This window comes from Crocodylus siamensis, chromosome 2 (genome assembly GCF_052110815.1).
Source record: "Crocodylus siamensis isolate JL-2025a chromosome 2, ASM5211081v1, whole genome shotgun sequence".
Classification (NCBI taxonomy): Eukaryota; Metazoa; Chordata; order Crocodylia; family Crocodylidae; genus Crocodylus; species Crocodylus siamensis.
Window position 1 is genome coordinate 54,010,144 of NC_143396.1, and position 24,953 is coordinate 54,035,096.

The 24,953-nt window shown below is 42.9% G+C and overlaps 1 protein-coding gene across 3 annotated transcripts in view; it reads right to left on the reverse strand.

The window, feature by feature from the left end:
* The window catches only part of CORIN (corin, serine peptidase), a 274,799-nt gene that overhangs the window by 166,204 nt on the left and 83,642 nt on the right, over window positions 1-24,953 (reverse strand). For all 3 annotated transcript variants that reach the window (XM_090035881.1, XM_090035880.1, XM_090035879.1), the window contains one exon: window positions 15,593-15,803. In XM_090035881.1, the coding sequence (XP_089892007.1) occupies window positions 15,593-15,803 (211 nt within the window). The remainder of the gene's footprint in view (window positions 1-15,592; window positions 15,804-24,953) is intronic.

Here is a 24,953-nt window from a genome sequence, read left to right on the forward strand (position 1 = left end):
TACCTGGTTAATATACCCTACATATAAACAGTTTTTCTTGTGCAGAGTAGTTAGGTCACTTCAGGCTCCTCCACACATGCAGGTAAAAGGTGCAAAGGGATCCAATGTAGGATCCACATGTGCATGGCAGGAGGTATGACTGTGGGACAGTAAATCAAATCCCATCACATCGTATTGCCAGTACAGGGGTAACCCAAGATGCGGCTCCCAACCACAGGGGTGCTTTTTGCACACCTGGCCCCTCAGGGCTGGTAAATCACATCAGTTGTGGTCTCTCAGCCACAGAGGTACATGGGGACCCCAAAAGCTGGGATCCCTGTCACCCAGGAACTCCCAGGCTCAGGGGTGCACATGGGGCCCCCTAACTACAAAGTCCAGTCAGCTGATGGGGCTCCCAGGCACAGGGGCCCCTGGTCACATGTTCAATTAATGGCAGGATAAGAAGCAGCTTTTGTGGAAGTTATCTTGTGGAATAACTTTGTAACTTATTCCTCTTTCCATCACACTACTAGTTGATTGAAAATGTGGCTGGGTGACCACTTAAGGCATGATTAACTTGTAAAGTATATCTTAAGTAATTTGTAGATGAGGACTTACTGCAAAGACCAACAGCCAAAAGGCTTTGTGTGTATTTTTCCAAAGAGCAAAATCAATGAGACTGCCCATACTGAATAACAAAACTACCCAATTCCAGATGTCTTGTACTGCTAACGCCATTTAATTCAAACATAAAAGTGAATGTGAGAATGTTGTAGCATGCTAATTCACCAGAGCTATTATTCAGTCAGGAGTGAGTTTAAACCAGGACAACTGGCCCTTGGGTAATTTGTGTAGCAAGTGTACCCTTTCTCCCAGGTCGCTTCCTCAAGCAAGCCATTTTAAAGGTATATCTGCCCAAGATCTCTCTCACACATCAAGCAAATTATCGATTCAGATCAGCCTAAAAAAATTTATTCTACACCAGCTAAACTCACCAAGGTGCATAATGAGGATTCCTTTGACTTCTGGAGACAGATTATCGTAGCTTACCTGAAGGCCATTGAGTTTTATAAGACAATATTACTACAGACCATTAGATAAATATGACAAACACTGAGAAGCTGCTGTTTGCAACAGCTCATCAAGCTACACATGGAAACTTCTTAGGTTCTTAAATAACACCAGACACTGTGTTCAGTGCTTCTCCCCAGATGGCATGCCAAGTAGCATCTCCAGGTTTTCATAGTACACTGAACTTCCTTGTACATTTTGGTGTACTGCTTAAGGGCTAACTGCTGGCTTTAGGTGCATTCTCAAGCTAGGTATGTTTGGATTACACCACACTGCCACACCTCTTTCTTATAGTTACTAACCAGCTATCTCCTTGCCTTGTAGGTAGTAATATGCTATTAGGCTTTTACTAACCCTCACTTCACACTGACTTATGTCCTCTGGCCAGCTTATGAGCAAGATAGTGTTAATACTCTACTACTCCTCTCTCCCTTCGTGGAACAGATGGTAAAGTAAGACAATTAACTCTGCTTATGTCTGTGTGTCCACACTTAAAGCCGTCTTACACATTTACAAGAGTCAGGAGTATAGGTTGTAGCCATGTTGGTCTAAGGACATAGACAGACCAGGTTCTTTGGGTGAATCTGATATTTTTTTATTAGACCAACTTAAATAGTTGGAACAAAAATATTTAAGCAAGCTTTTGGATTTAAAAACCCTTCATCAGGCTGAGAAAGTTTCTGCAGTTGGTGTGTGCTCTTCCTGGATAGAATGAAAAGTAAAAAAGGCAGAGGATGGGCTAGTACGCATACAAGATAGGCAGTCATTGAAGATGTAATCTTGTATGCCCAGAGCAGTCATTTTTGATCTTCTGTTTTCTGGTATCTCCAGGAAAGCAGCGACTCCCCCAGGAGAAATTGAATGTCTCAGTGCAACTGAAAGCGCTAATACAAAGAAATGTATCGTTGTCTTTCATGTCAATGAAACCTCCCTGTGGCAAATAGCTCTAGAAAGTGAAATTAGGGATCCTGTCTCCATGGGGTGGTATAGTCAGGAGGCTTGGGGGGACTCAGGGACCCAGCATGGTGCTGCAAAGTAGGAGGGGAGGAAATGTGCTGTGCAGCCCAGTAACATGTGATCCCACCCACTCAGAAGTTGGACAGCCTTGACTTAGACCAGGCTTGTCCAACATAAAGCCCACGGGCTGCCATGCAGCCCGCCAAGCCACTGTATCTGGCCAGCGGTGGCACCACCGCCGCAGAGTGCAGAGCCGTCACCACCACTGCTGAGCGTGGAGCTGCTGCCAGCGTGGAGCCATGGCGAGGCAAGGCAAGGTGGGCAGGGCCAGCTCGCAGGCCCCAGCCAGCAGCGAAGGGAGGGGAACTGCGTACCCCAACAGGGCCAGGCTCATCAGTGAGCCAGGTCCTGCCACCGCTGCCCCGAGGGCTGCGCAGCGCGGGGCTGCCACACCTGATTGGACGAGCTGTGGACAGTACATGCAGCTTCTTCTCTGGCTCCGCCCCTTCCCCCAGCACATGGCCGGGAGAGCTGCAGCATGGCCCACACCCTGCCCACGTGCATGGTGGACAGAGGCACAACATAAGTTGCCGCGCGAAGCTGGGGGTGCCTCAGGGACAGGCGGGGGCTGTGGGGCGCGCAGTTGCCAGAGCTGAGCTGGGCGGGAGGCAGGAAGAGCCTGGCCCAGAGGTGCTCTATGTCCAGCCGCTTCCTTGGTGGTTCAGGTTCTGCTACTGTATCCTGCATGGCTGAGGGTGGGGGTCTACATGCTGCTGGAACAGCCCATGCAGTGAGGGGGTCCTAGGGGCCCACCCCCACAGCATGCAGCCTGTGCAACACATGGTGGTGCCATCTGGGGCCCACAGCCTTGCCAGTTCTGAACAGCCCTGGACTAGCTTATCCTCTTCCACATCTCTACACTATATGCCTACAATTTCTATTTAATTAACCACAATGACCATGATCAAGTTAGTAAAGGATCTCAAGAATAAGCTAGTCAAGGACTGTTCAGATCTTGTGAGGCTGTGGGCCCCAGATAAAACCAGCACAGGCTGCACGCTGTGGGGGTGGGCCCCTAGGACCCCCTCACTGCACGGGCTGCTCCAGCAGCATGCAGACCCCCATCATCAGCCATGCAGGCTACATTTGCAGGACATGGACCACTCCTCCCCCACCACAGGCCTTGCACAGCAGTGGAAGAGGTGGCTGGCCAGGCCCATGCCCTATATATTAACTGCTTGCAGACCACATGTAGACTGTGGGTGACATCCTGGCCCTTTGTGGGCCACATGTGGCCTGCAGGTAGTCAGCTGGGCAGTCCTAATCTAATCCAACTCCCTACACAGAAAAATGATGTCCTATTCCTAAACCATACCAAACATGCATACTTTCTGAAAACTACAACTTGCGTAAGCACATTTCCATACCCATTTCATTGTCATTTCCTGTAACTTCATTGGTGTCAAAGGTCATGTGACATCACTTCCTGATGTGATACCACTTCCTGTGAGGTCTTTGAATATGGCTCGCCAGCCCACTGGGTAATAAAAAGTTTGTGATCCCATCCCACATTCAAAAAGGTTGGACACCCCTGACTTAGACCATTCTGCAATATTACCTAAAAGTATGAGAACTCTCTAAAAATCCTTCAAACCTAGTTGTACAGCCTGATACTGTTCTTAGTTTATTAAATCTCTTACAAAGAGAAAAATCAACATTCTTCAATGTTTTGCTATCCAAAAAATAATAGATTCTTTCAACTATGTGTCTTCCTGTTTTGAGCTTGGTTTACACAAGTTTACTAGAATCCATGGGTAATTCTGAACCAATTTTGCCCTAACAACTCTGGTTAATAGACAAAGGAAAAAAAAAACAGTCTGGTGCAACTAATTAAACAAAATGCATCACTCAATCTCCTAATTCTCTTTCTAAGAACAATGTTTTGCTTAGCTGAAATACATTACAATATTTAAATATTAACAGGAGGTTATGTTTCTTTTCTGTTCTGTTGTGAATAACAGTTTTAATTAGAGTAAACTATTAATAGGTGGTTTGATAAAAAAAACATGTAGATCAGAGGGAAACAGGATGACATAATACCTAGTTGCACAACAATTTATATGAGAGTAACTATAGCTAATGAGGACTATGTAGCATACACACTCCAAAGTAAAATATTAGCCAAATTGTGTCTAAATGCAAAGTGCAAGTTCAAAAAGTGCAAGCAAAAGCTCACAATATAACAAAATCTTTTTTTTCTGTCTCCTTTCCTTCCCTAAATCCCTAAGGCACTGTATTAAAACGGTCAGTATTAAGTCCAGTTTATTATTAAAAATACTTCTCTGCTTGTTAACATTTTATCTTCTTGTTTTGTAACACTCTCTCTCACACACACATACACACACACAAAAACACACTCCCCACATCCTTTCTCTGGTGTGGAAAAGCATTTTATGGTCAATACGTGACCAGGATGATCTTTAAAGCAGTACCCTTGCCTGGTTAGGGCTTAAAAATACCTACAGAGTTTGCAACTTATGGCTGTAAAATAAATTCAGCTTCCACACATGTTGGATCCATAAAATTATTAGAACCACCATGCTAGACTTTTCACTATTTTATATATGCTGGAGTCTTTTTCAGCCAACATTTTAATTTCTTTAGCTACATAAAACAACTATTACAGTGGGGAATAAGCTGAACATGAGCTGGGGAGCTGGGGGGGCTATGTTGCGAAGAAGGCTAACAGGATACCGGGCTGCATTAGTAGGAGTGTTGCCAGCAGATCAAGGGAAGTGATTATTCCTCTCTATTCAGCACTGGTGAGGCCACATCTGGAGTACTGTGTCCAGTTTTGGGCTCCCCGCTACAGAAAGGATGTAGACAAACTGGAGAGAGTCCGATGGCTATGAAAATGGTTAGAGAGCTGGGGCACATGACTTCTGAGGAAGCCCAGCTCCCTCAACCTCTCTTTAGTCTACAGAAGAGAAGACTGAGAGGGGATATGATAGCAGCTTTAACTACCTGAAGGGGGGTTACAAAGAGGATGGTGCTAGACCAGAGGTTGTCAACCGGGGGTACTGAAAAACATCATAGGGGCTATGCAGAACTCCACATGTGTGCATTCAGCTGCAGTGCAGCACTCAGGTGGCCTGGGGCGCAGCCCAGCCATGTGGATAGCAGCTGGGTCCAGCTGGTAAGTTCTGGTGGGAAGGAATGGAGGTGGGGCAGGGGCTGAGCCATGTAGGGGGGTGGAGGGAGCAGCTCCCACTGCTATATGCACCCTGAGAGGGCTGTGTCCCCAGATCTGCATGTGGGGTGGGGCAGGCTGGGGCTGGAGTATTGCCAAGCTCTTCCCAGTGTGGGGCTGGGTCAGGCTGTGCTAAGGGCAGGCGACAGCAGTGCTGGAAGGGAGTTGGAGGGGGCTACGGCCAATTTTGATGTGGCTGCAGTTCCACCTCCTCCATAGTCCCACTCCTGTAGACCCCCACAGTAAGGAAGGGAGTGGGGCTGGAGCAGGAGCTGGTGCCACCCAACTGGGACACAATGTGAGACACAGCCACAGGGAGTGGCAGCTCCTGCTGCTGCAAGTACCCTGGAAGGGCATAGGGGGCATATGCCCCCGGATCTGCATGCGGGGTGCAGGGGGGCTGTTCCCAGTGGGGTGTTGGGCCAGGCTGCACTGGGTGGAGGAGCTGAAGGGGCTCCAGCAAATTCTGGGAAAGCTGCAGCCCCTCCCAGTGCTGCTGCCACCCACCCCGAGTACAGCCCAGACCCCCCACCAGGAACAGCCCAGAGAAGCCCTAGCCTGCCCATGCCCCTCGTGCAGATCCAGGGGCACCCACCCCCCCATGCCTTCCCAGGGTGCATGCAGTGGTGGGAGCCACCACACTCTGCAGCCTCCAGATGAGCCTATGGGAGCAGGGCTATGCAGGTGGGGGGAGGAGCCACTCCAGAATTTGCCATAGCCCTCTCAACCCTCCTCCCAGGGCTGCCACTGCCCATGCTGGCCCAGTCCCCTGCTGGGAAGAACCCAATGCCCCAGCCCTCAACAGCAGTCTGACCACCCCACACACAGATCTGGGGGCACACGCCCCCTCATGCCCTACCAGGGTGTGCACAGAGGTGGGAGTTGCCCCCCACATGGCTCAGTCCTGGTCCCTGCCCCAGCTACACGCCCTCCCCCAGTGCTGGGGCCTCAATCTGCCCCCCCGCCCGAGAACAAGAAAAAAATAAAAGGGTACATAAGCTGAAACTTTGAGAAAGAAGAGATGCACTTGTTAAGGCTGAAGACTGCTGTGCTCGACTGTTCTCAGTGGTGGCAGATAAAGGAACAAGGAGCAATAAATAGTCTCAAGTTGCTGCAGGGGAAGTTTAGGTTAGATATGAGGAAAAACTCTCTCATGAAGAGGGTAGTAAATCACTGGAACAGGTTACCCAGGGAGGTTGTGAAATCTCTATCCTTAGATATTTTTAACACTGGCTAGACAAAGCCTTGGCTGGGATGATCTGGCTGGGGACAGTTCTGCTTTAAGCAGAGGATTGAACTAGATGACTTCCTGGGGTCCCTTCCAATCCTAATTTTTTTTATGATTGTATGACTATATGATATATTCTTGAGTAGTTCTGGATTTTTAAAAATATAGATATTTATTGTACATAGAAGCCATTCTATTTTCCCCTTTAATTAGGAGAGGGAGAAATTAGACATTCAAGAGCAGTCATCTTGCTTTCCCTGATCTGGCCTTCATCTGCACCATTACTGCTACCTGCTGGCACCATAGTGTAGCTAATGTTAAGATGGAAGACTCAATTATAATTCCCTTCTTTTGGTGCTGGTGCCTGGCAACCACAGCAGCCTCCAGCTGCCAGAAGGAGCAATTACAGGATAAGTCCTGTTTAGCCTCAACTGCCATAGGGTAGAGCATATAAAGGTCAGAAAGGAAAATTTAGAAGATACCAGCAACATTTTCTAACTTGTGCTCAACATGTGTGAATTGTGATCTTTCAGAAACTTATAGATGTTGGCAAATTCAGTTAGATTTTTATGGTAACAGCAAAAGGCATATCCCTTAAGGAGGGCCAACATCAAGACCATGCTCCAAAGCTGGAATTGCTAGCACTTCTTCATGGTTGCAAGCATTTTGCTTTTGTGTTTTTTTTTAAATAATAACAATAATAAAAAGAGCAAAGGACGTTTTCCATAGCCTCATTCTCAGAATCAACTGAACCATTTTAGCCTTTGGCAGACAACGAGCATGACAAATTTTGGCCCAAAGAGTTAATGTTTGGCAAAATCATAAGCAGCTTTAAAGTAGAATCCTCTCATGGAAAGCATTAGTTAGCCTCAAGGATAAGTGTTGCTACCAGCACCTTTGTAACATACATTAAACTTACTTGTAATTTGTATTGAACACAGAGAAGATAGGCTAAATAGATCTTTTTGGTTTATTGTTTGAAGTTGAACAATTCTAAAATGGGAATTGCAAGTCAAAGAATGCAGAGTCAGCATTCTCTGGAAACCATGTAATTGTAATCTTTTCATTAGCATATTATCACCCCTGTAAAACCATTATACTATGATAATGAATTTAAGTATGTTTTTAAAATGACATTATTCAGAAGCAGTCGATATTAGAATATTTGTCTTATCCCTGTAGATAGAGATGACACAGTTCAGCATATTACAAACGTGAGAAATTGTTAAAACCTAAGTTTATCTGTTCATTCCTTGAAAATCCAGACTATCTGGGACGTGTCCACATTTCTGACTTCAGTGTAGCATAGAGGTACCCACGCTGGCTTTAAACAAGTTAATTCAGGTACCAGAAGCAGTCTAACCACAGCAGCTAGCAGCTCCACAAAGGTTGGCAATCTTGAGAAAGAGGAATAGATTTTTCTCAGGTTCATATCAAATAATGCAGTGTGAGTACAGAATCCATTTCACAAATCATTTCACAATTAACTCACAGGCTCCTGAGCAGCAGTGGTCTCTATCCTACTCTGCAACCAGACCATGGATAGACTGTCCCACAAGACTTTTTTGCTGCTAATCAGAGCATCAGGGTTTGGGGATGTCACTGGAGCACAAGAGAGAAATATGACACAAATTAAGAACTGAGATAGTTCCAATGCAAAACACAGCTACTTACAATGAGCTTGGGCACCATTAAATTGCAGTAGAACTAGTATGTAGAAAAAACTGGATACACAAATATTAGGGGAAAAAGCTCTTAAACAGTTAGCAAGCAATCTAATCTCTTGTGGGTGGTGGTACCACAGCACTACAAATTCCAAGATCCTCTTGATTTGAGTAATGCAAATGGAAAGAAAACTTATTTTGACTTAGGGCTTTCCCTCACCTTTCTAGATACAGTCTTACACTATATACAAACACAAATTCATTGATGGGGGGAACTTACTATGAGGCACTATTGAGACAAAATGTATTGTTCCTACTGCAAGAAAAGGTATTTTTAAGATGTAGAGGAAGTTGATTTTACTTCTGCTTCACAATCATCTTCAACCTCATTATGTACCTCCCACATATATTTAATTAAACTCCTCTCATTTTGCATCCTACAAACTGACACACATTTCCATGGAAAGAGTCATCTGATAAGATCTCTGCTCAAGAGAAATGAGCAGTACTGTTCCCAGAGATTTCTGAAGAGGGGACAAGGTGAACTATTTGATATCATTATGCTGGCATCATAATAAAAATGTATAGCCAGTGCATAACCAGAGTATATTTAAGTTACTGTATAAACCAAGGGATTCTGAAAATAGGCACTAGCTTTAGCAAAAAATGACTAAAGATTTTAATTCTTTGTTTTGCTCCGTCATTTAACTTCTGTTTTGAGAGGGAGCAGTGCAGACTTTCATCTTAATATGTGTTCTTGCTCTCTCCCTACTCCCTTTCTTCCACTTGACTTTAAAACTGACAGTACTTGCTTCAAGCTGTTCTCTGTGCTAGGAGCTACCGATTTGGAGAAAGAAATTAAAAACAAAAAAAAGTATGTTTATTAATATGGGCCTTGTTCATGCAAGGGAAAATATCACAATAGTCATGGGATAAAGGCAACAAAGGAAAAATGGGGACAGTGCTGGCTCTGAAGTAGTCAGCAGAGGTTAACTCCGGAGGTAAGGGAGTTAGGGAACAGAAAAGTTGCTTAGTTCAGGTTGCTGGGAGCCATATTTCTTTTTTAACATATTATACATAAATATGGTATATACATATGTACATGTAAATATTTGTTACCTGCAAAAAATTAAACAAACATTCCAGGTCCAAAGTTAATAACTCAAAAGCTGAGTAACACTTCTGTGAACTTAATCTGACTTCTTATGTATGTACTGAACACAATACACATTTTAATTACAAGATCAGACCATCTTATTTTTCCCCACAGAACACCAAGCCTCATTTAATGCATACTGAATAACTTACTTTTCAATATTATGTTTTCTTCTCATTCAGTGTGCGATCTCAAGTCTTATTACTTACTACACTCTGGTCGGAAAAATAAATAATTACTGGTTTCTTTTTCTTTCCTGTTCTTTGTCTGTAAGACATCACTCCAGGCAGTGGCATAACTAGGGGTACAAGTGTGCTTGAGGTATGAGCCACATACTTAGAGGGTACCTACCATTGCTGACTGGGCCACTACAGCCACTGCCCCTTCACCGAATCGTAGAAAATGAGGGCTGGAAGGGACCTCAGGAGGTCACCTAGTCCAACCCCCTGAACAGGGCCACCCCCAATTAGATCATCCTTCTTAAAAGCCTCCAAGAATGGAGATTCCACAACCTCCCTCTCTGAGTAACCTGTTCCAGTGCTTTACTAGCCTCCTAGTGAGAAAAATTTTCCTAATATCCAACCTAAATTTCCCCTGCTGCAACTTGAGACCATTGTTCTTTGTTCTGTCATCTGCCACCACTGAGAACAGTCTAGTTCCATCCTCTTTCGAACCCTGCTTCAGGTAGTTGAAGGCTCCTATCAAATCCCTCCTCAGTTTTCTCTTCCCCAAACTAAATAAGCCCAGTTCCCTCAGCCTCTCCTCTTAAGTTATGTAAACTGCTGCTGCTGCTGCTGCTGCTGCTGCTGCTCAAGGGACAGAACTTGCTTGCTATGCCTCTGACCCCAGCATCCAGGTGCTTCAGGCATTAGTGAATTAGTTCTCTCAACACAACTGAAAGGGAGCATCATTCATTTTAAGGCAGCATATTGAGGTAGGGAGAGGTTAAGGTCAAAATATACACTCATTCTGGATGCTCAGTTAAAGGCTGCTGATTTTTCTGAGTATGAAGCACTGTACAGTCCTTTGGATATTCAAAGTACAGCTCCCATTGACCTCAGCCACAGCTGAGTACTTAGTACTTCTGCGCATCAGACCTGACAACCTCAAATCAGGCATCCACATAATGAGAAACACAACATTTGAAGCCCCCTGTAAAAAGGCTGGTTGAGTGACTTGCCAAGCATTTTCCAAGACAACGGTCAGTAGTGAGCAGGAATTCTTGACTTACCTTCCTGCTGCAGGCTTCAAATCCCTGTCCCTCCTCCCCACCAAAATTGTTCAAGGTGCCTGTGCAACAAGGTAAGCATAGGTACATTGGAGCTGGAAGTTGTAGGAGAAGGTGGAAAAGCGCTTCATAGGTCAAAGTGTCTGTCTGCTGTTTGTCCTACAGTCACATTCCTTCCTATAAAGCCTGATAATATTGGAAAAATTAAACAGAGGTAGATCAAGAAGGAGAAGCTGAAAGCATGCAAATCCATGGAAACTCAAGAGCATCTGGATTAGTGTACACAATGTCAATGTAATAGGTTGCTTATGCTTCTGCTATGTGAAAAAAAAAAAACCATGTAACCTATGAATGGACCAAACCCATTCACTATGTGCAGGGCTACTACTTTCTGGACCATTTTTTGTACAGTCTCATTTAATATATAAATCTGATATGGTCAATGGGCTTGTTTCGAACAAAAATGAGCCCAAAGCATTTTTATTATTATTTCCTTTTCCAAGGGATTCAACCAGCATTTATGAAGACTTTGGCCAAAAAAATAAAAAAGTAAGATTCCCTGTGGTGCTATTTAACCTAAAACCTGACTAGGAATGCCTAGGATGGAGCTATTTAGCTTTCCACTGTAAAGCCAACAGCATTTCAGCTCAGTTACATGGCTTAAATGAATGCCACAGGTATACTCTGCATGACCTCTTGAGTCACCTAAACAACCTACAACACATAAAGAAAAAAAACCTAAATAAACTCTTTCCTTCAGGCTTGGATTTATGAGATTGCAACAATAAAATAGGCTGTGAAGATTTTATTTTTCTTAAGGTAAGCTCCTCCCCACCCCACCTTCTTTACAGTAAAGAAAACATTCTGAATTAAAATGCCATCAGGTTTGATTCAAGCAAATTACTCAACCCCTCCCCCCAAGCTTTACATTGACACCCATGGGCGACTGGTGCCTCCTGAATCAGGGGGGCACTTGCCCCCCTCCCAGCAGCCGGTCAGTAACTGGGGGGGGTCCCCCCTCCAGCTGGTCATGCACTGACCTGGGAGCAGCATTCCCTCTCAGCTGGCTCTAAGAGGGAATGCTGCCCGGAAGTGCCAGGATGCGCCCAAAAGGGCCAGCACCCCCACTCCCTGGACAGCACTCTTGGGGGGGCACCAGCGCTCCCACCTGCCCCCCCCCACCTAAGCAGGGAACACCGCTGTGAGGGAGTGAACCAACACTCTCAAGGGGTGTATGTGCACCCCCGTACACCTCCTACGCGTTGCCACTGTTGAGACCAGACATTCTAGTTAATTTGGGAAAAATCTTTTATGCATGGGACATTTTGTAGGAGGTCGGTCCATATTTTTACTAGTCAATTTACCATAAAAGCATGAAGACTTATGTCAACATTTACCTTTTCATAGTTGCAATTTCTAGTTTTAAAACGGGTTAAGAAGCTGGTCTTAAATTTAAGCCATTTCCTTCTATGCGCCTTAAAGTTGTTCTAGATCTCATTTGATATGGTAATACAGTATCATGGGAGAGTTCAGTGGTCTAGTTCAGTAATTTCAGGTATTTGTGTTTACATTTTTCACAGGCTTTTCAATTTGGTTATTTGAGCCCCTCAGGGAGCTGTTAAAGGGGCTCAAATAAACCAAAAGCTGATCTTTTCAACATGTTATATCCTATGTGATTGAAATATTGCAAGAAAACTGTATCTCATGTAATCTTAGTTTAACAAATAGCTCCCTGAGGCATTTAAGAATACATATAAATAAACATACACATAAACAATAAAAAATTGGGGGTCTAAGGTTATCAGTGAATGAAACATTTAAATAATGAATAATCAATTAATGGAATATAATACATTCATATTTTAATAACTAAAATCTAATAAAAAAATTGTTCTCAGAAAATTTTACTTCCTGAATTAAGAAACGGTATATCTCTACTTCAGGAGCAGAAGACTGCCTAAAATAGTGAGAGAGAGCCTTTTTCGGCAAGCCTGCCACAAACTAAGCTCTGCATCTTCTCTGAGTGGCACTCTAATCCCCTTCTGCCTACCCTGTTGCTTTGCTTTCTGCTCCCTGCTTAATCTGCCATGTGCCACACATGGAGGCTGCCTGTGCCACTTATGGCAGTTGTGCTGCAGGTGACCTAAAAAATATGTCTATACCTGCAGTAATTACTAATTCCACAACATTAAAATTAAAAAAAAAAGGTAAATCACCCAGCTTGGGCCCACAAAATAGCAAATAAGTCACCCGATATGAAGATAAACTAAGATTCGGAGCTGGGCTATGATGACTGGTATGCTTAGCAAAACACCAAATATATATTTTTGAAGAAAAGCACCTTTCTGGGTCTTCCCTGCTATTCTGCTATCAGTCACCTATTTCCTCTTGGCACAGCTGCCACGTACAGTAGGCGCACAAGGAGATTCTTATTTTTTGAAACAGGCTCTAAAATATACTGGCATGATTTATGGTATCACATTGGACATTCTGTGTTCAGCCTGATGGGCACAGAGACTGCTGCTGGGACAATTTGCATGAGGAAAATAGCAAACAGCTTAATGAAGCTTATCTTGTATATGCATATATCTCAACAACAGAAACCAATAAAATGGAAACCAGCCTGAAATGCTACCCTTACAGCAGTAAGAAGACAATAGCTGTGACCATGAAAAAGTTGTTTATCTGGCAATTTTTGGACAGTACCTTAATGTGGGTCAATAAACTTCAAATTCTAAACTTCTTAAAAAATTAAAAAATACAAATGCCAAGGCACCATTGCCATAATGTAAACAGATTAGCAACTACTCTGCTAACCTAGTCTTGCAAGAATGTCATCTTCAGCCTAGGAATAAAACAGAAAACTCTTCCCCTACTCTACATGCTTGACTAAGTTATGATCTATACAGTCCTCTGCCATGCCATTCACCTTTGAAAGGCTTGTAAATATCAAGTACTAAATGTAACAGTTTAGGTGATCTGAAAAACATTTTTCTTAAAATTGATTTTACTCCAATTTTTCCTTCTTTATAATAGTATAAAGAAATGTTTTGTCCTTCTATTAACCCTTAAATCAATTATCAAGAATGCTAGCCACAGCCTCCCCTGGTTATACTGGATGATTTTTCTGTACAGGGTGGTTCAGAGATGCATGTTGTGAACCCTCACTCCTTGATTGAAGCAAGGAATCTTTAGATATCATTTCACCCAGGCTAAGGACACACATTCAAACAGCCTGAGCCTGAATTAATTCAATCTTTGCAGGTTAATCTAACCTGGATAAGCTAAATCAGTGTTGTAACCAGACAGACATCCCAGAAATGCAGGAAAATGTCTGCAGTGGCTCAGGCTAGAAACCGAGGGGCACTAAAGCAGCCCTCCCTTCCCCAGGGCTGAGCTGAGGGGGGCATGGCCAAGCCCTGGCAGGACACTATGATTAGTGAGGGGTCCTCCCCCTTGATAACAGAGCATTTATCAGCTCTGTTATCAGCATTTAATACCCCATCAGAAAACAAAGCCTTGCTCATTACAAGCTCTTCTTAAACAGCTTTTTTCCCAAAGGAAGGAATACAGGGACATTACCATCTGAGCCGTTGATTACCTCCAAAAAGCCCTAAGTGGACACAGTCCTATCGGCCTTATACAGCACTAGCTAGCTTACCACATGCTTGCTACAGTCTGTGCTGTAGGAGAGAGGAGGAAGGGATCTCTGCTTAAGCAGCAAGTGGTGAGAGGGGGCCAGGGGGGCACAGGGAAGCCAGCAGACCCTGCTGTGCCTTTAAGTCTCTGCTGGACATCTGGCCAGGGAGCAGAGGGGAGGGGCCAGACAGTATGCCAGGATTATGGGGGTTTCTGGCTTATTTTAAACCAGCAAAGGGTCTGGGACAGACATTGCATAAACCGGTTTGACCCAAATCAGTTAAGTCTGATACTACATTCGACCAGGTGCATCTCAAACTGGTTTAAACCAAATTGGTTTATGTGCACTGAACATCTGTTCTGTTACATCTTTAAACCAGTTTCTGATCACTTAAACCAGTTTGTGTAATGTCTGTTCCTAGTCCCAGGCACTGAATGGGTATATAGTTATACAGGGATTAACATAAAACAATTTTAAACAGACTGAACATCCTATCCCTTCTCATCCGTTCAGTCTTCAGCCTCTTGGCATGTCAGATTAATGGTTCTTGGTATGTCAAATTAATTAGCTCTTTGGCTTTATTGCCTTTCATGATTTCTGATGTAAAAAGAAAGAAAAACACCTCTTTCTTCAACATCCTGGTAGACACCATGTTTCAAAACTAAAAAGGTACACATCTATATTTAATGCCGCTCTTGATTTTTGAGAATTTAAAATATTTTTAAAGGAAAATTGAGTGTAAAAACTACATATGTAATATTAAAGTTGTGTAATTATATAAAAAAAAGACAGACTGATACTTAGATTCTCAGAACATATTAGACAAGTCTTTCTGCATAAATGCTGTTAAATATGCCACAAAAATATCCAAGACATAAATATATTTCTGATTTTTAAGTATATAGAAATAAGTATACTACAAATGTAGAACACAGCTGACTTGCTCTTGCATTAGACGTGGTAACTTGGTTTTCCTGACTTTGTTAAACTGCAATTGAATTCTTCACTCCTTATGCATTTTTATATAGTGTTTGCATACATGCACACATATTTACATATGTCACTCCTTTTGAGCATATAAACACTGGACAAATCTAGTAAAAGAAACCTCTTGATGCATTTCATTAAGAACAGAAGCCCTCGATGCATTGGGATTAGAATCTTATCATAACTGATGACATTATTAGAACAAATTATAAAATTTACAGCGACACTGATTATAATCATACCAAGTTTATTCGAAGAGGATTCTACTGCAGCTAGTTTTGTTTAGCAGAAATGCTAGGGATGTTTTTAACTGGCAAGAATTTTATAACAAAAGGTCACATGGTTAGCTCAGGCCTGCTTTGTTCTGATTAGATATGCAATATTCTACTATGATTGAGTCTAATCACCCACTGATTTTTGGCTCCCAAATACCTGTCATCACCATCACTGATGCACTCAGGAAGAGCCAGGCTACAGCCGAACAGCATGATGTGTTGATAGCAGCTGAGGCGATTGAGATAACTGAAGAACTTGAGAAACTTTTCCATTTCAATGCTTTTGACGATGGAAAGAACTGATGTTAAAGTGGTGTGATTATATGGCAGCATTTGGCACTGGCTGTAAGTGATATTTATGCAGGCACCTGTGAAATCAAAATAATTAAATTTAGAACATACAAATCAATTAAACTATTGTATGGTGGTACTGAGTGTTCACTAGCTAAAATATATTGTATAGAAACAATAACTGTTTCCTATACATAGGGTAATATTAAACAACACAATCAGATCACAGCATGGACATGGAGCAATTTTCTGAGAGTGGAAGAAACCTGGAAAAGTTTGAGTTTAGTTTATACAAGCATCCCAAATTAGCTACTTTCACATTTATCTGACCTTCTTTTCTGCTGGATGAAAAACTGGATGAAAAACTGCATATAATGGTCTCCCTCACAAGATACCTAGTAAAGCTAAGATAGACCGACTATGAAAGCAGCCTCCCCTGTAGCATTTGAACACAAAATCACCTGAAGCAAGGAAGAGAAGCAGCAAAGATTAAGAGTGGAAACAGACATTGCCTTGTGCTACCATAAGATTTTTATGGAAGCATAAGGGCCAAGCAAAGAAATGACCAGGCTCCGTGTTGCACCACAAATGCCCAAAATTTGTGGCCACAAAGGAGACAGTGTTAATTTGTGCCACTATTTAGCAGTCAATGTTTGTTTGCATTAAGGCACAAGAGCACAGGCAGCCCAGCGCTGCTCGTGCTCTCCAGCCTTCCCAGGTCACACCTCCATTGGCTTGAGGGACCCAATCCTGCATGCCCTGGGAATTTCCACACAGGATTGGGCCCCTCAAGCTATAGGAATGCCAGCCTAACGTTCCTCCACTTGAAGACACACCAATTTGACACTCTGGTGCAGTCCTGGGGCTGGGACCACCAAACAACTGACTGGCAATCCCAGCCCCGGGACCACATAGAAGCCAGTTTCCCTTGCTTAAAGAGAAATGCCCCAGGGGCAGAGATGCATCCTGGCACAGCTGATTCATCGCAGTTGGTGATGTCTACTTCTAGCTTAAGGCTAACTGGGTTCTGGCTGTTTCAAGATTTTTGACTTGCTATAAAGCTTCCCCACCCCCATCTCAACCTCACTTCTTAGCCTAACTAGTTCTCCTTTTCTCTATCCTTCACACATGCAGTAGGTTCTCTCCACCGTGAGGCATCAGCATGCTACTATACAGTGTGCTCTCAGGGGGTGCACATGCACCCCCTACACATTGCCCCTGCACATATATATATGTTATACTAACACTTTGATCATTCTATAAGGTGCAAATCAACCCTGCCTTCTACAGTATTAATAGCCAGAGCAGACTTTATTAAAAAGGGGGTATTTTAAGCCCCATTTCTCTTGGATTTTATCATGTCATTTCAGCCACGTAGAGTATATGTGGGTGCCTATGTGAACCTAAGATTCACAGTCGAAATTCTCCCCTGAAGTTTGGTATGTAAGCTGTCTCTTTGGCTAGATTGAGTCACTTTTTTCTTTTTAGGCACAGCTGCTAGTGGTATACTCCTTGTAGAAGATAGCCAAGACAGTTCATAAGAAAAAAAGTGAGAGATCCAGTGCCCATCTCAGCCTGATTGGGATTCATATCCACAGCTCTCACTTTCCAGGAGTGTCCTAACCACCAGACTAGAGGCAGGGCTAGTAGCTGGATTGCTGATACATTTTACACAAAACAACCATTAGATTAAGAAAAAAAAAAGAAGGAAAAAAATCAGAACCAAAACTTCTTTCCCAGCTGAGCTACAGGCATACTCGCACTTTCTCTTTTTCCTGGCTCTATACACCTTGTGTTCTTCTCCAAGCAGTTTCACTGGGAGAGAGGGATGGCACACCCACCACTCCCACTTACAAGGCTACCAACCTGTGGCAAGCAGAAATTAGTTTCACTTAAGTGGACTACCAAGGTGCAGCTAATGCAGCCTGCATGCCAACTTGAGCCCCTGCTCATGTGCAGCCTGCACTAGACAGGCTCCACACACCTGTATAACTATTGGGACATTACAACATATTACCTCCCTCCAGAAATAATATAGGGATAGGGAGACATCTGTGCATCTCTAGAAAGTGATTCTATTTTTATAATGGGGCGGGCATTAACAAGCTCAAAAAGGTTACAGAATTATGCCTATTCAATGGGCAGGTAACTAGTTACTTCCAAGCTGCACTTTGGTTATTCACTAGCCTGTCCTTTTGCCATAACAACAACATGATACATCAGGAAGTTACCAACAGTTTGGAGGTGCACTTCTGATTATGACTCATTGCATTAGAATTACAGTGTGCATATTTGAGTTACTCCCCTTGACACCTAAAATTGCAAAATTCAAAGAAATGGAAGTTCAATTACATAACCAAATAGCTTAGTGTGTTCGAGTCTAAAAGAAGTATAAATGTGACAACAGAGGGATTAATCATTCAGTAAGTATCTTTGGCTGCAAGCTATTAATCACAGAGCATGATTACAGCTGTTGTGTTGTGACATCACCTATCCCAGGTTTCTATAGCACTCAGCACTAAAGTAGATAAATGATTCTCAAGCAAGTTAGATCATCAAGGGTGAAGTGCCTAGTGGGCCCCTTAATCCTTCTGTATTTCTCCCAAGGACTGCACCTCTGTGGTAGGGTCATTTTATCTATATTAATTCTCTAATCTGGCCTTTTACACAAATCAGACTATTAACTTTCATCCATGAATTCCTACACTGAGCCCAGAAACATGCGTTTGAACTGAAGCATGTCTTTGAGACAGGCATGCAGTCTTTATGCTAGATGTTCTTTTACATAGTCAGGAATAGAGCCCCCTACAAGAAAAACCATAGGGAACATGCATCCCAAGGCGAACTGTTCAGAAGTTGCAGAATTCCCCCACCCCACAAAAATTCTCCAGATCTGGAAAGCTCCCATGCACTTGGGGGGGGCAGCAGCCCCACCCAGAATCCCTAGAGCCCACTCCCAGCCCTGACGCAACCTCCTTTGCAGGTCTTCTAAGGGTAACTACGCCCTTTGGTTTTCACGCTATTTCCTCCCTCAAACAGACACAAGGCTTTTTAAAGTATCTTTATCATCAATGAGCCAGAACCAGGAGAAGCACTCCCCCTTTATTGCTTTAGATAGAAACTGAGATAGCGATATAAGAAAGTGATCACGCTACTTTGAGAGGAAAGCACTAGTGACACACAAATAAGGTTTTCAAGTCCTAAATGAAAGCTATGATCCGCCTGCAATGTGCACTAGATAACAAAACAATCCTTCTGCATTCCATGTAGAGAAGCTTCCTAATGTTAAAATCACATTGGCAGGCTATTGATGCCAGTAGGCCAAAAGTATAAAGCCACATGACAAACAAGCATTTATATTTTGTTGGCTGGATGTTTAAGTCATCAAACAATTAGAGAGACAGATCTTTATTTCTTTAATAATATGAGATATTTTATATCCCTACATACTCAGCCTAATGTAGCAGGCTTTTGGGGTTTTTTTGTTTGTTTGTTTGTTTGTTTGGGGGGGGGGGAGGAGGGAGAAGAAGGAGAAGGAATTATCCTAGTGTTCAAGCATGATGGGAAAGGAGCGTACCAGGCTGGTATTTAGGAAGCAAGTTCAATTCCAGTTCAGCTAAACATGTCATGTGACCTTGAGTAAGTCACTAGCTCCTCTGTACTTCAGTACCCAATAATTCCATCCTCAATATAAGAAAAAAAAAAAACTTTTCAAAAAACACTTGAGATCCTGAGACTTGAGTTCTTCATATCGTAAACATTCAGGCTAGTGTAAAAGCAGGAACTTAGGTGCTTTAGAACAAATTATACCAGTACCTTCTTAGCTCACGGGGAACTTGTGAGGCACTTGGAGGCTATATTACAGAAAGCTTTAAAAGTATGCCAATAGAGGAAATGGTCACTTTCACCACAGAAGCACAGGAAGTGTCAACAGTATTAGTTATCCAACTCTGACAAGGATACTATGAGCATGCAAGCCAGAGAAACAGGTTACTATTGTATAGCCAGTATTGCACAGCAACACCTGTCCTCCTATCTCAACAGAGACCTCAAAACCCAGGACATATTCTTTACTAAGGGGCTGTGGCTATGATATGGTTCCCCTACCCAAGATGATCAGGCAATTACAGTCTGACCCCCCTTGAGGGAGCCTCTCTCTAGCATAAGCAATATGCCCAGTTCAAGCACTTTGTGCAGTGGTGCATCCTCACCTAGTGCCCCTCCTCATTACTGGGCACAACATCAGATTTCTGCATGCATCTGGCACTACCTGCTACCTACCACTTCAAGCTTTGCCTTGGTCTACATCTTCTGAGACTCAGTCTTCCCATAAGAGCACATACAGCCCCACCCCTTGCAGGGTTTTAGTATTCTTAAAATTCCAGAGGTCAGCAACAGCATCCCCAAATAATATTAGGGCTTGAAACCATAGCCCCTTCCCTTCCTAGGCTCTTCCTCAAATTAAAGCAAGCCTCCACTTTTCCCCAAAAGTCCCCCAGCAGCACTTATAAACACTCAAGAAATGCAAATCTTAAACAGCTTCCACCACACCAAGCTTCAGCTTCTCGCTCCCCCTGGACCTAACAGACCTACTTCCCTTGAACCATATCCCTATTCCCCAGGACTCACCACTCATTCCACTATCAACTATTCTTCTCCCTAATTCAGAGTTCTCACCTTGACTGATTTTCCTCAGTCCCAAGACAAGTCCTTTGCAGATGTCCCTGCTGATTCAATTATCTGCCCATATCCAGCTGCACCTCTGAGAACTAATTGAATTATCTGGCTCCTGTCAAACCTTCTGTTCTGCAGTGGGATTAACAGACCCTTTTTGTTTCCAAATTTCATGTGCTTCACATTCTCACCAAAAAAAGGCATTGAAAATACCATGAAATGTACTAGGGGCTGTATTATAACTGATTTTACCTGATACTGTGGTCAAGGTCAGCAGTGCAAAGTCACAAATCAGGAATAGATAGATAGATAAACAGACCAATAATCATTTATAGATTTACTGTATTTACTTAAATATAAGACAACAATATTTTGATTCATATATGGAAAATTTATAAATTTGTTAAAATTCTCCAGGTATGAAATCTAATTATTGGAGGCTTGCCTGGAATTGTACCCTCTTATTCCTAGAGCAAGGACAATAAATCTGGGGGGGAGTTAGGTAACCCCCTCCAATTTCTGACCACTGCAGCCTCTTATCTTCTTTACTATCCAACCTTGCTCTCTGTAAGCACATGGAAGTGAGAAATAAACTTAAAAACTTGTCCTTGAAAAAAGCATATGAGTAATGACAAATTACTACAGATACCTAGAGATTTAGCCATGCAGAATAGATACAGGGTGCATCTACACAAGATGCATTAAATGTGTATTAGCCTAATTTCATGTGCATTACAGGCACATGTCTACATGCACATACCCTTAATGCGCATTAAAAATCATGAAATTAAGCTAATTGCACCTGAATTTGATATCTGCAAATGCACATATCAAATTTAGGCACAGTTAAAGTGCATTAATGCACATGTAGCTGCAACCCTGTACTAACTTTAGTACTGGGTCTGCCCAGGCAATAGGGGCACCTGGCAGGGCTGCAAGGACTTGGCACTAACTTTAGTACCAAGTTCCTGCACATGTAGACACCTGTCAAAAATTGCTTAATGCACATTAGTTTAAGGTGCATTAAAATTGTCACACTTAAACACATGTGTAGACATGCCCATATTTTACCTTTTTGAAAACTGCTGCAAGCTTTAGTGCAGGTACTCCATGAATGTACTTTTAAACAGCACTTTTATACTTACAAGTAATATAATTTTTTTTAATTTAAATTTTCCATGGTCAAAGCGAAATCAGTCAAATCAACTCCAAATGCATAAGTCAGTCCAGAATCATAAGTGGCCCTACTACTGGCAAACATCCTCCACCCGTATCTGGGGCTTCAGATGTTCCCAACTCCTTTGGCAGGCATCCTATGTGCAAGCCCAAGACCAGAAGCTTGGGGTTTGGATGCCCCTGAGTTTTGCTTGCCCTCAGCCATATGGCTGTAGAAGCAAACTAGGGAGGAGTCTCCCATTTCCAGAAAGTGGGCATAAAGCCAAGATCTCTCCACTCCAGTGGCAACGCATAGGGGGTGTACAGGGGTACATGTGCACCCCATCACAGCCAGCACTCCCTGCTTAGGCAATGGGCAGGGGGGGACAAGCAGGAGTGCTCGTACCCCCCCTGCAAACGCTGGCTGGGGAGTGGGGGCATGAGGAAAAACACTGCTGGCACTTCTGGGAGCACTGCTAGCACTTCTGGGTGCCCTGCTTACACTTCCAGGTCGGTGTGATCAGTCACTGACTGGCTGCTGGGTAGGTATATGCCCCCCCGACTCAGGAGGCCCCAGTCGCCCATGCTCCCCTCTAGCAGCTAAGTGGGAGATTAAGTATGCATTACCTTTGCAGGTACTACCCCCATGCCAGGAAAGAGATTATCCCTGAGTGTGACTAGGAAAGCCACCTCAATGATCACAGTGTTTCCCCTGCCAGGTAAGCATAAGTACTACATAATCTAATGTAGTACCTATGCTAGCTAATACACAGAGAGTCGACACCGCTCAGCAAGGTGAGAATTCCTGCTTAGCAGGGGGTGGGAGGGGGAGAGGGTGAGAGCAGCTTGCAGTCTCTGCTGAGCACAAGCCAGGGAGCAGAGGGGAGGGGCCAGTTCTGCTGTGGAGCAGAGAGCCTCAACCAGCCCAGAGAGCATGCTGAGATGCTGGAGGTGTCTGGTTTAACTTCAACCAGCAAGGGGTCTGAAACAGATTGCATAAACTGGTTTCAGCCAAATCAGTTAAGTCTGAAACTACATTCAACCAGGTTTCTGTCGAACTAGTTTCAGCCATTTTCAAACTGGTTTATGTGCACTGAACATCTGTTCTGTTACAGGTTTAAACCAGTTTCTGATCAATTAAACCATTACGTGTAATGTCTGTCCCTCACCCAGGGGGTTTGCTAGCATTGCTGTGTCAGATAACTTTTCACACCTTTACCTAACATAACCCTGACAGCAAAATGTAAACAAAACACCATGCAGATTTTCTGTTTGAGGAAAGGCCCTATTAGATTATATACAAAAAGCTGAGAGTGTTTTTTGGTTTTTCAAAATGATGGAGAACATTTTGTAAGGAACATTTTGGACTGCCAGGGGAATATACTAGATAAGCCTTCTCCATCTCCAGTTTCAATGAATATTCCTCTCTCCTTTGGAGCCCTCTGATGCTTTGCCAAAAGCATTCCTTGAGATGACAGTTAGCTAATGGCAAGCATCAGGAAATCCATCTAAAATACACGCACACACAAATCAGAAACTAGGTTTTAAATCAAAACACTTGGAAAAACACCTTAGTCAAAATGATAAGATTACTGCCACTATCATTCTAAAATGAAGGGGAAAACTCCAAGCAATCAGAATGGACCAAAAGGAAGGGGAAAATGAGGTAGTGGTCCAGGAAGAGCTTCAACTCCAGTGCTTTCCCTCTCTAGTAAAGATCCTTTCATTAAAAGATATATGAAGTACATAAGAGTCCAAATAGCATTTATTTACTTTATTTATGGGATCTATATGCTGCTCTTCCCAACTAAGTCTCAAGACAATTTAGAGTAACAGACAGAAACAACACAAAAGAAAATGGAATAGAATATGAAACAAACAATTCCTTAAGCAGTATCCCAGCCTAACCTGGCTTGCTAAATGCCTACCCAAACAGGAATGTCTTACAGCATTTCCAGAACATGTCCAAGCTCAGGTTCTGGCAAGCCTCGAGGAGAAGGGAGTTCCAGGGCTAAGGAGTGAATACTAAACGTGAACTCCCATCTGTTTTTGCCAAGTAAACTTGGCATACTGATAGTACTAGCAGAAGTTTACTCCCAGCTGGTCTGTGGGATCATGATGAGGCACAGGAGACCGAGCAATTGGTAGGAACTTCTGTGTAGGGGAGAGTTTAAGCAGCTCTGTATGCCAGTGGGTCACTTTTGTCTTTCAGCTAAATGAGAATTTTCTTATCTGTTCCACTGGCTGGTGAAGAATAGTCTGACAAAGAGTTTTTCTCCCCTCTCATCTGAAGCATCTAAGATGTAAGCTAGATATTCAGCAATTCTAATTTTAGAAGATTTGAGCTGGAAGGGTCTCAAGTGGGGTTCTCTAGGGCACTATCTGCATCTTGTTCTGTATTACAAATAGAACACAGTAGGATAATGTCATACTAATGCACAAAAATAACAAAGCATCCTACTGGGATGTACAACCAGGAGAGTTGTATGTAAAGCTTATGAAACAATCCCCTTCTTCCAGCTCAACACTGGGAAGGCTTCAGATGAAGCACTGTGACCAGTTGGGTATCTCGTATCAAGAAAGAATTGAACAACTGGGGAAAGTCCAGAGAAGAGAAATGAAAATTATCAAAAGTCCTTTAAGCATGACCCAGGGGGAAGGATTGAAAGAATAAGTTTTGTTTAGTCTAGAGAAGACTGAGGGGAAACATAAGTCACCTCATTCTTCTGCAGAAAGGAAGGTAATAAATTGTTCTCCAAGTCCACTGGGGACTTGAAAAGAAGTAGTGAGCTAAACTGTAGAAAGGGAAATTTAGGTTAAACATAAGGAAAAATCTTTCCAATTGTAAGAATAGTTGAGCACTAAAATATGTTACCTAGCAATATGGAGGAATTACCAGGAATGGTTTAAGGCAGAAGGACACACCAGTTTGCTTCTTTGGATCCCTTCCAGTCCTATTTCTGTGATTCTGTAATATTATATAAAGCACAGACATTACACTGTGTTGTATCCAAGCTACAAACAGGGGAGTTAGCCAATTGGAAGAGCTGTCCTTCATATCAGCCATCAAAAATATTTTTTATTTTAAAAGTGAATGTGTACAACCGAGTATCAAAAACAATGCTTTTTTCTAACTGCTATCCTGTAAATATATGTTGGGATATGCAGCTCAGCTGGGTTCTTTCCCTCTCATATATTATCATGATTAATAACAAATTCTGCTTATTTATATCCATAGAGATCCATTAAAAATGGCAAAAGTAATTGTGTGAGTCATGTGAGAGGGTTCAGATCCTAGCTGTAGTATTATGCCCCTCGCTGATCAGCCACAAAAACCTCAATCTTAGGTATACAAGAACACCAGAATGGACTGGTAGAACACAGGTGTGGCCCTGCTG